The 12134-nt window shown below is 38.7% G+C and overlaps 1 protein-coding gene across 3 annotated transcripts in view; it reads left to right on the top strand.

Annotated features, from left to right (window-relative positions):
- IMMP1L (inner mitochondrial membrane peptidase subunit 1) overlaps window positions 1-11698 on the top strand; it is a 65918-nt gene extending 54220 nt beyond the window's left edge. For all 3 annotated transcript variants that reach the window (XM_006128904.5, XM_075927802.2, XM_006128902.5), the window contains 2 exons: window positions 3160-3270; window positions 11500-11698. In XM_006128904.5, coding sequence (XP_006128966.1) covers window positions 3160-3270; window positions 11500-11568 — 180 coding nt within the window. In that variant the 3' untranslated portion in view covers window positions 11569-11698. The remainder of the gene's footprint in view (window positions 1-3159; window positions 3271-11499) is intronic.
- The last annotated feature ends 436 nt before the right edge of the window (window positions 11699-12134 follow it).

Here is a 12134-nt window from a genome sequence, read left to right as displayed (position 1 = left end):
CTGGATCTGTTAGTTTGAATTAGCTTAGTTCAAATTAACTAATTCGAACTAAGTTAGTTCAAATTAACATTGTAGTGTAGACATACCCTAACAAATTCTTTTGGGTGTGTTCTGCAGGTTTCCTTTAAGGATGAGGATCAAGAGGCCAGCTATAGAGTGATGACTTGGTCTTGGCTTACTCACAGAATTGGTCTAGTAACAGTTATTACCTCACCCACCGTGTGTCTTGAATATCGTGGGGCTGACATGGCTACAACAGCACTGCATACAGTAGTTTGTGTCATTTGTAGCTCTGGGAGATGTAATGGATTACACCAGCAAGGTCATTTTGCCCCTTTGCGTGGATTATTGCAGGACTGAATCTGACAGTAAAGTGTAGGAGGCAGGAAAAAGTGATTGGGATGAATGATGTGTATGGGTATGCTGTCAATTACCAGTAAAACAGCACAAGTATCTGCAGTGGGGCATTTAAAGCATGTTGCATCAGACATGAAGAAAATTTGAGTGAAATGGAAGTGCCAGCACATTTCACCTATAAGTGAAACTCCAAGTAAATGTACTGAGATGGAGGTCCTAAACAGATAATTTGGACTCGTTAGAAATTTGATTGTCTTTTGTAATGACTTCAACCTTCATTAGTTAGTTCTGTTCTGTCTACCAGTTAGTAAAATCTTTGTTTTTCTTTCTTTGCTGTTTGGTTAGGGATGTAAAATCCCATTTAATTAGTTAACCAGTTAAATTCAGGGTTAATTGGTTAACTGTTCCAATCGGGGTGGGGGGAGCTGTTCCAGCCTACCCCTGTGCTGTGGGTAGAGGCTACTCCAGCCCAGCTGATTCCAACCCCACGCTCGGCTGCTGGCTCCTAGCCTATGCCAGCAGACTTCCTGTCACCACTTTTCCCCCACCACATGCACGAGGCTGCCAACTCCCAGCACTTGCAGGTGGGAGCCTGCAGGATTGAAGCAGCCCTCTGCCTGCAGCGGGCCACTTAACTGTTCTTGTGTAATGGTATAACCAGTTACCCATTCACATCCCTGGTTTCGGTGATACCTACTGCCCCATAGGCATATTTCATTAGATTTCACAATGTTTTTTTTTTCTTTTTAATCAAGTGTAAATGAATTTGGTTTGAGCTGTGCCTCTTTTTATAAACTACTTAAATACTCATTGAGAGAGTGTTACTGGTTACTGCAGTCATCTGGAAGACCCAGATACCAGTCCCTGATTCAAAGAATATTTAAGTATTTCACACTGAATAGAATAGTTAGAACATGACACACCTGCCCCAGAATACCTTCTAGCTCAGTGGTTCACATTCTTGCTCCAGATCAAGCAGAGTGGGGATTTGAACCAGAGTGAGTGGTCTAATTGTTGGGCTATTGGGTGTAATTGGACACTACTAGCAACAACCTTTAGTTCTCACAAGAGCTGACGTGGCTTAGGCATCTCACTGTGGGAACAGGTTCATAGATATGAATCTCAAGCAAAGATAGGTACCTTCCTCTTGTCTTGATCTAGATACCCAAGTCTCTCTGGGAGCACTGCCTTATTGGTATTTCTTATTGGCCAGTTTAGGCAGGTCCCCACTCAGCTTTCTGGTTCCAAGCTTTTCACACGTATGTTACAAGATGCCTAATTTGGGTCTGTAAATTCCCCTGGGCACCTCAAATATTAGCCACTGCACCTTTGAGCCTAAGTCCTTTTTATGTACTTACCTGTGTAACAATGTTTCATATCGTTCATCCTCCCCAGATATTTTCCAGATTAGTCTGTTTCTATTCTTGCTGGTTTTCATCCAGTTTGTCTGACCTGAATAGGTACCTCTGGTAGTCAAATTACATTACTTACTCAGATTTTGTTTATATAGTTCTGTGACAGTACTTGTTTTAGTATAAAATTTAGGTATCTATTTTCTTCTCAAACTTTCCATAACTTTCATTGCCTGAGGGATTATAATCACCCTTCCATCATAATTTACAAATTTAATGTTTAGTTATATGCAATTGAAATTATATATTTATGATGTAGGTAAGTTTTATCCATCTGGTTTTAGTTTTTCTGACAATGTATTAAAGTTGTCCTGAATAGCTTGCTGCTTAAACACAGGTATTTTGGGATTGCATATTACATTTAAATGCCTATGTTTGATTATTTTCCTACTTCTTAGTAGCTAGTAGGAAGTATTATGGTATTTGTGAAAGTTAAGTCTACCCTAGACTTAACTTAGGCATATAAACTATCAAATATAATATTTAAGAATTTTGCTTTTAAGAGCTTATCCTTATCTAAAGTTGTAAAACATTCTGTGATTGTATTTTGTCTTACAGACATAGGCATTGCATGCTGTATATTTTTAATCAATTCTTTCATGCTAAATTAAATGTATGAAGCTCTGAACTGTTATTTTATTTACTAATGCAACTGAGAGTTTGTTTCTCATGTTTTCATTGAGCTAGCCAGGTCCTGAATTTATGGCATGTAATATAGTTAATGCATAGTACGTATAGGTAATAAAAGGTCTTTGTCATATAGTATAAGGTCACCATCATTAACTTTCAAATTATAAAAAGAGACTTGCTGTTTTGTGATGGTCATTATTGCAATATAATGTGTTGTGGATTCTGCCTGCACACAGAATGAACTGTGATCTTAATTAGAACTTTGACAAGCCCACTCCGATAAAATGATGAGATTATTCGTAATTGATGTCACAATCAATTACTATTTAGATAATCACGAGCCTACTAACAGGTCTAGCCTTGGTGCTGGCCCCAGGATGTTGATGAGTGTGTGGCTGCCCTGTTCATGCTGTTACTGCGACAGGAGGGCAGATTTTCAGTCAACATCCTAATGACCTCTTTTGAAGTCTATTAAATTAATGACCCTGTCATACTGGTCTAACCTCTTACAACTTCATTTTGGATTTTTTGTTGCAAACTAGTGTTTCTGGAGCATGTGAGAACACAGATACTTGGAAATATATTTTTTCTAATCTAGCACTGTTTTAGAAATTGCAGAAGTATTAATGCATGGCATGACAAGAAAACACAAGAGGGGTTGTCTTTAAAAGGTTATATCTTGGGGGATTGAATTGCCTTTAAAGAAACACATTCTTATTCTACATTGTTTAAGTTGTATTTTGATCCTCCCTAACTATAGGTCCCTAAAGGGCATGTTTGGTTAGAGGGAGATAATCTCAGGAATTCTACAGATTCCAGGTGTTATGGACCTGTTCCTTATGGACTGATAAGAGGACGCATTTATTTCAAGGTATACCTATAGGCTCTTAAAACAAGTTACTTCAAACATTGTTAAAAAGATATTTGAGCAGAAGTCTACTCACATTCTTAGCGGCCTTGCTGAACTAAATGGGGATGAAAATCCGAACAAGCTGTTCTTTTTATCCTAACAGGTTGTTTCAAGAAAAGGCTCTCCATAACTTTGGGGCAGAGACAAACAATTTCACTTGAAAGTGTACACTTTAAACGATCATCATCATTAAGGCTGTGTCAACACTATAGTTTTGTGTTTAGCTATTTTATATAATTTTAAACAAAATATGAGATATAGTTCCATATTGCAAAGAACAGAGACTGAGCAGGAGGTTTTCTTTTCCATATTCAGTTACTTTAGATCCTTAACTCTAGATTCACTGCCTGGCCTATAGCATCCTAACTATACTTATTAAAGTTGGCTGAGAGATTTCAGTTTAACTCATGAGAGGTCTACCATAATTATCTACCCTTCACTGCCCGAGAAGAATCAAGTTTCTTGTTAAATGTTTTGTTAAGCCTATATGCAACAACATGTAACCTACTTTTAATGCTTTAATAGTCCTATAACCATATTTCCTATTATTATAGTTCCGTATTATGAATCAGTACACCACTGTATTTAATCACTTATCAAAAATAAGGAGCTAGTATTTTCTCTTTTTAACAATTACTCTGGGGAGCAAGCTTGTACAACTCAGTAGGTTCATGCAGAAGGTATCAGAAAACTAGGTTTATACTCTGCTGTGGACAAGTGAAAGGTTGCTGGTAACTATTTACCACACATCATAAAAACCACTACATACTGCATGTGTGCCCAGAAAGGACACAGCTATCGTAAAAATATTTTTGTATTTTACATTACTGCATCTTAGAATTATTAGGAGTGCATTTTGACTTTTCAGAGAACCTTGAAACTACTGAGCATGATCAGTAATTGCTTACTAAACCTGAAATAACATTTCCCCCCTCAGCTTTGTCTGACCTCTGTTCTTTATGGGTTATTAAAACATTTCCCAACAGTGTCTCCTTGGCACATTACAAATTCTCACTGTTCCATCCCTGATCTTTGTCTTAATATGAATTTCTAGAGCAAAGAATAATGAGTACTCTAAACAATGTGATGATTCTGTGATAGACAAATACCCAAAAAGGATAAGTTGTCCTGGTTGTGCCTTAGTTTGATTCATGTCTGTAAAAATACAACACTATTTAGTACATCACCCACTTAAAATGTGTGTAGCTAATAAATCCATTAAATTAGTAAGAATCTAGTGCATCTTACTGAAAAATCTCCAATATTGGAGAACTGCCACTTACTATTATGTTTTCTAGTCTGAGGTGGCCTTTTGCCAACTGATAATTATTTATGTTCTGCTGATGAGAATAAAGCATATGGTGTGTAACAAGCAAGGGTTTTGAATTTATACTTCAAAACATAGTATGTCTATAGATTTGTAACAGTGATGTAGCTATAAATCAGCGTATAGTAATCTGCATAACACTATAGTGTAGTCATTAGAAGAACATTTCTTTTTTACTTTTAAGAATGAACAAAACTAAGCTGTTATAGCTTAAAAAAAATTCGGCAAATCTTGAGCAATCATGATTGGTGTAAAGTCACCGAGCTTCTATGTCAGAGAGGTTATAGTGGGAAGTTCCACCTCTCTCTGATGGCTCAAGGCAAAGCAAAGATCAACAGCCAGCTTAGCACTTGAAGTGCCTTGCTATGGAGAACCCCAGACTTCTTTGCCTCAGTCCTGGTTAGAAGGCAAACCCAAGGCCTCTCTTTTGGATCCAAGTTTTTCAGGTTAGGACTACCAAAATCATCTGAATTAAACTAACTGGAGATTCATGGAAAACTGATTTAAATAATTAAATAAAACTCTTGGCAAAGGAATTTGGGCCAGATTGCCTCATGCCCTCTGAGGAGGGAAGATTACTGATGGAGCAAACCTATTTCTTTATCTGTTGAAATTGGAACAGTTGTTGTTCCAGATATGAAGTGTCTAGATTTATTGTGGGCTAGTAACCATAAACTGAAGACATGCATGGAAGAAAAGGGCTATAGCTCTCCTCAAGTCAATGGCACAAAAGAGACTTTCTTCTCAGCTGCTTCTACAGTTATCCCGTCTTCACCAAACATCTTGCCTCAATATTTTGCTGAGATCATGTGTTTTACTTGCATATTTACTTTCCAAAGATGGAGAGAGGGTTCATGGCATATGAAAGAGAAAACTACAGCTGCCCTTCAAGGCTTGCTCTTTTCTGTTCAGGGACATTTAGAACTGTACTGGCTAAGCTGTGGAGAAGTTTACAGAGGCTCCAAACAGCAACATTGAGGTCTAGGAACAAACCAGAGTCCCCTGTGTCAGTGTGAGGACCAGATCTATACCAACCATGGAAATGAACCCATGGAAGACCTATTCACCAGAGGCAGTATTGAAGGTCTCATAATGGCTCTGGAGTATCCCAAAGGAACAGTAGTTGCAGTAGCCTAGGAGTCAGCAGCAGTCTTGCTTCAGCAAATGAGCATTTTGCCTCCTTTAGTGTCTTCAGTCCCAGCGCAGACAATTCAGAGGGTAATGCTACCTTCCTCAGTAGTAGTTCCATGGTGACTATTGTCTCTCCACCACCAGGGTGCCAACAGAAATAATTAAGTGGCTTAACTTTTAATATGGAGTGAAAGACAAGCTTCATTCTTAGTACCTTTTTTGCCACAGGAAATAGAAAGATCCCTCTATCATATCCCAAAGCTCCAAGTTACTAGGAAGAAGTTAAGTGGGATCTTTCTGAATGTCTCTCCAGCTCCGCTCAGGGTTGAGGGATAATATAGGCCCATGCTGCCACATTCACACTCTCTACCCACCCCCCCCCCCCCAAAAAGTGGCTAACACTTGATAAACAGAAGACCATTAAACCTGCACTTTTTTGTATTAGTTTTAAAAGTGTTCCTCCCTTTAGACTGACTCAAGATTTGCCCTCTGCCAAGTGAAGTTTAAGGTCCTCCTGCAAGGACTGAGGTTCTCAGAAGAACATGAAGGAAGGACTGTTTCTTCTCATCACTCATTAAGAAAAAAGCTGCAATATTGAACTGAAGAGATCATATTTGGGGTCAGGAAGGAATTTTCCTCCAGGGTAGATTGGCAGAGGCCCTGGAGGTTTTTTGCCTTCCTCTGTAGTATGGGGCACGGGTCACTAGTGGAAGGATTTTCTGCATCTTGGGGTCTTTAAACCATTGTTTCAAGGACTTCAATATCTGAGATATAGGTGAGAGGATTATTCTAGCAGTGGGTGGGTGAGATTCTGTGGCCTGCATCGTGCAGGGGGTCAGACTAGATGATCAAAATGGTCTCTTCTGATCTTAAAGTCTAGGAGATCAAAACTAATAAAAAGGAGGTATAAATAGTTTCTACTTATTCTACTCTCACTCCATGAAACAATCCAGGAGCCACCACTCCCAGAAAGAAAACCGAAAAACATCCCAGAACTATTTTCCAACTAAAGCAAAGAAAGAATTATGTATTCCATTATCCTCAATGTTTTGAAGAAACAATCAAGGTTTAATGGATTCCCTAGCAAAGCTAAGTATTCTAGATACAAAATGCAGAGGTTCTGTTCTATTTATCCAAAGACGAAAAAAATTTAGTCCTTCTACCAAATTTGGGTACAGCAGCAACTTTTTTAGTAAAAGACACTAACTGCCACGGGTGAGTTGAGGTAAAGCCACGGGTGAGTTGAGTATGATGCAGTCAGGTCAGGATCAAGATATAAAAAAAGGCAAGTTTGAACTGAAAGCAAATACAAATATGAGCTAGCAGCTTATTTTGTAGCAAATGGTTTTACCTTAGATTCACATTTGCCTCCATGGCCTCTAATCTGGTGATACTCTGGATCTCTCTCCTGAAAGAAAATACACAAGTAAAACACCTGAGTCTCAGTCAAGTATTTAAGGGGCAAGGTGTTTGGTGAGGATATAGGAGGGGGGAAAAACTGTAGCAGAAGCAGGTAAGGAAAGTCTCTTCCTTCTCTTTGGCGCATGTCTTTGGTTTATGGTTACCAGCCCATAAAAAGTCCACAGAGACTTAATATCTGGAAGAGGGAGAAAGTCCTATTTCAAGAGATCAAGAAACCTGAGTTGCCTTCTGGAATACCCACATCAAATCATAAATGGTCTGATTCTACATCCCACATCCAACACTACCTCTTTTTTTTTTTTTAGATGGAAAGGGGATGGGGGAGAAGAGGCTTCATAAGTTTAAAGACGACTCCTACATCAAGGACAGTTCTACAGGGTTATGCTATTGAACTTATAACATTCCTCAGACAAGTTGCTAGTCTGTCCCAGTATGGAGAACAAATAAATACTAAAGAAGCTTCAGGGGGTAGCTAAGTTAGTCTGTACAGGATAAACTTAAAAAACAACAAATAGTCTGGCAGCACTTTAGAGTCTAACAAAACATATAGATGGTATCATAAGTTTTCGTGGGCACAGCCCACTTCTTCAGATGACCTGAGGGTTTTTTCAGCATTTGAGCCATAGAATAAGAATCAGAGAGACAGACTTTTTTTGGTGTGTACTTTATTTTTTTTGCCCCAAAGAAAATAGGAACACAAGACCCATCATAAGTTTTTGGATAGAAATCCTGAAGTCTAATTGCAGCTCTGTCATGCAAGATTTCATGACTTCAGCAGTCTTCGAAGAGGCTTATCTTCATTTGCCAGGCAAGGAACTCGACTGAAAATGTGTGCACTGTTACAATGGGAAGCATTTTCAGGACAGGGCTCTCCAATTTGGATTAGTGACTACCCCACAGGTCATATCACAGAGCTTGGTGGGAGAGCAGCCATTGTCAGAAAGAGATGGATACACACATATTCCCACTCAGATGATTTCATCAGGTCCTTGACCTATCAGATTGTCCTTCTGGATCTAGGGAAGACTGTAACCTGCTTACTGGCTGATGGGTTTCTGTGAACATAAAGGCCCTTTCAACCACCTCAAGACTTGGCCTACAGAAACATTCAACTATGTGTAACAGGCCTGATCTTGCTAATATTCTCTCTTAGCAAATGGCCTGCATCTAAATCACCCTGACCTCCATGCTAATAATTGCTTAGTGGGTAGGGCATTCATCTGGGACTCCGGAAGCAGCCTGCTGCTACTGCAGACTTCCTGTATCATCCTGAGAAAGTCTTCATGCCATAGTTCCCATCTGTGATATAGTACCTTATTACCTCAAAGAGGTGCTATGAGGATACATATTTCCAGGATCATTCCTAAATGCCAATCTGCTATTAGGAATTATCCTGGATATCAAGAAGATGTTTAAAATTACTCCTACCATATTGGAAAAAATTGCAACTAATCAGAATCTGAAAAAAATATTGATCTAAGGTCAGTCACTTCCTCCTTCAAATGATGGATTCAGCCTTTGTGATTCCCAACAGGAGTACTGGTTCACAATCATAGATTCACAATTACCAATTATACCAGTTAACCTCAAGGGATCGTGGTTCTTTTTGGAGAAGAGGGATATGAAGTAGCTAGAGCTACAGGCATCAGCAGCAGCATCCAGGCACCATTACAATGACCTCTGTCTAGGAAGATTTCTGATGAACCCAGGAAGCTGAGTAGCAAATATTGGCTCCTCAGCCACCGTGCAATGTGCATGGCTCATAAGCAAACTTCCCACATCTGAGCTGAGCCTGCCCTGCCATACCCACTGCCCATGCCTGTGTTGACCAACAAAGGAAATCTTTGTCTCTCCACAAAGCAGCAGCTAATCTACTTACTTGAACAGAATATCCTCCTAATCATCTCTCTGAAAACCTCCCATTATAAAGGGGAGAGAAAGCAATAGCAGGCTGACTCAGGATGGGCCTGGATTGAAAGGGGGAAATCCTTAAATGGTTCAGGTGATGTAAAGAAAGTTAGAGGTTTAAGCACAGGCCTCTTCACATTGAGGGGAAAATTGAAGAGAACCAAGGAGACCAGAGCAAGAGAAAAGAACCAGAAGGGGAAGCCATTAGTGCTCTGTGTCAAAGACCATAAGGCCTACATTACAACTTTCCTCCTGTACCTCTACTGGCATGACCAAGTGTCTGTTGACAAAGTATGCAATTACTTTCCCCAAATTCTTATACTAATGCTACAGAGACACACATTAATACTAAGACAACCAAAGTAATGGATCTCAGCGATCCTAAAGGATAGATGGGCTAAGGGTATCAATCGCAATACAGACCACTGTCCTAGCAAGTATCTTGAATGATAAGGAATAAAAGATTTCTAATTGGCACCACCTATGGTAGGGCTTTAACAAAAACATTTGAATCACTACTTTCTATTTTGGCCTACTTTATCTCTCTCAAAATGGGTCTCAGTAGCAGTAACCTCAGCTAAAAGGGGATTATTAGAACTCAACATTGTCTATGCATTTTCCATCAAGATAAAATGATTCTTTGGATGCACTCAATTTTTTCCAGAAGCAAACACTTTTTTGCAGGTCACAAGAACTAACTTCTCTTTCCACTCTAGTCCTAGGCTTCCCAACAAGACTAAATGGCATGAAAGGGATGAAGCAAATTACTCTAAATCAAGAACATGGAAACTTACTGGAGGCTCACAGCACTTAGAACACTCTTCAGCAGGGTGGAACTGATTTAAAACAAATTGAATTAATCATGATTTAAATCAGTAGTCAGGAAGCCTTGATTTAATCATGGTTTTCTACATAAAAGTGGTTTAAAAATGAGTAGTCCTGTGGCACCTTAGAAAATCTATTTAGACTGACTCAAGATTTACTCTCTGCCAAGTGAAGATAAAGGTCTGATTTAAATTTTAAAAATCCTATTTTGGTTTAAAAAAAATTTATTTTTAATCCACTCTGCTTTTCAGCTAAAAGGCAGGCCTTTAAAACCGCTACTAAAAAAAAGGAGCAAAGCGTGTTAAAGAAGCCTATGGAGCATCTGGAGCAAATTCACTGGATAAATTCACAGCTTACTCCAAGGAGCTCCGCAACTTGTTCAGAAAGTGCCTAATGTGAAAACTGAAAGGCAACGATGTGGACATCAGTGCACCTCTTCATGAAACATTACAACATTGAATTCTCTTCTTTAAGAGTATTTCAGAATGTACTGCCGCAGCACTAACTCAAGATCAGTTCCCGTGTAAACAATGTGCATCTCTTCCCCTCCGCCTACCCCCCGCTGAGTATGCTTTCCCCATCCTACAGTACAGGCTGTCATACACAAGGGTGTATGGTTGGATATGGTCAGAGGAAAACTTTTTACCTGTGAATTTTCTAATACTCAAGTGTGCAACAGTCTGGCCCAACTAGAGTGGATTCATTTGTCTGAGAAGTGAAGCTGCTTCTCTCCGCTGTCCCATCTTTATATAAAGGATTTTGCTTCCTAAGGCTGTGTTATGAGGTTCATATGTCCAAGATAGGTGACTTGTGCAACAATATTGAGTAAATCTATTTTCAGCTTTGGAAGCAGTCATTCGGGGTTCTCCACAGAGGAATCTTTGTCAGACTTTGTTCTGCCTCCAGTCAGCAGGAAGAATTATTATTACTACTATAATACAAACTGTCCAATATGGAGGACATTAAAAAAAGATGGAAAAGTAAAGAAAATCTTCCCATCACAATATCCTTATATTAACTATAGAATTAAAAGGTGACATAAGATATATAAGACTGCATGTCTCGAAATGCTGTATATTTCACTTAACTAAGATTATTAGAAAAATGAATGTAGATATCTGAAGCCACACATCCCCCCATGTAGCCATGTCAGTTAACCACCCACTAGTAATCGATGGTTTTATATTTGTATGGCGGTTCTGAACAGATACTGGAAGTTACTGAGATGTAATCCCATTTCAGCAGCTCACAATTTGTGTCAGAATGATTAATCAGTTTTTTACAAAAGAATTCAGAATTCTATCCACAGTAGTTTCAGTCCATTTTTGGTGTTTTAATGAACTCAAAGTTGGATTATTTTATTTTTATAAATACAACGAAGTAATAAGCAAACATTAGCAGTAATCCCTTAATTTCCCAGATTTCTCCATCAGTGAAACTGAAGCACAAAATAGCACTGTTTATTCAGTCAGTTACCTGAAACTTTGCTATTCCTCGCACCATCTGGATAAATGGATGTATATTGTTCTGAAATTAGAGATGTGATCAATTAACTTCTACTACATTTCCTTTTACAGATATGGCCTCTGAATGATTTTGGATTTCTGCGTGCTAGCCCTAATGGTCACAGATTTTTGGATGATTGAGTGAACTAATAAGTTACTTCTGTCAGTTTACTTATTAGTCTTCTAATGCTTTAATAGATTTTTTTTTACTGATTGAAACAATGTACTTTTATTTACAAAAAAATTAAAGATTGAGACTCAGATATCACAATTTTTGAGTTTGTCTCATTTTATTAACATCCAGAATAAAAAAAAAATATGCTGAAGTTAGTTATGGAAATTAAATACCTTTGTAATTACAGGATAAGTTATTCATCGTTCTTTAACCATTCATGGTGAGTCCATTTACAACCCAAAAAAGGGTCTTATAGTCTAAGGGCTAGACTCACATAGGAGATTTTGGCTCAGCATCACAATACCTGATTTTAGGCATTCAGTCTCCCTGTATAATGCATGGGGAGAGTTAAACAGCTAAGAACGAGATTAATACAAGTTGCGTCAGGGGGCTACCCAAGTTAAGCAGAAAAAATACTAAGAGTGATGGGGTATAAGCAGAAGCAGATTGACATGGCTGTGATGGAGCTATGGTAACATGTAGAATGGAATTCCCTCTTGAATGGTCCCTTGCAAGTCTTCGTTCAGGAAGA

Source organism: Pelodiscus sinensis, chromosome 5 (genome assembly GCF_052426305.1).
Source record: "Pelodiscus sinensis isolate ZL-2025 chromosome 5, ASM5242630v1, whole genome shotgun sequence".
NCBI lineage: Eukaryota > Metazoa > Chordata > Testudines > Trionychidae > Pelodiscus > Pelodiscus sinensis.
This window is presented reverse-complemented; position numbering and strand designations above follow the sequence as displayed.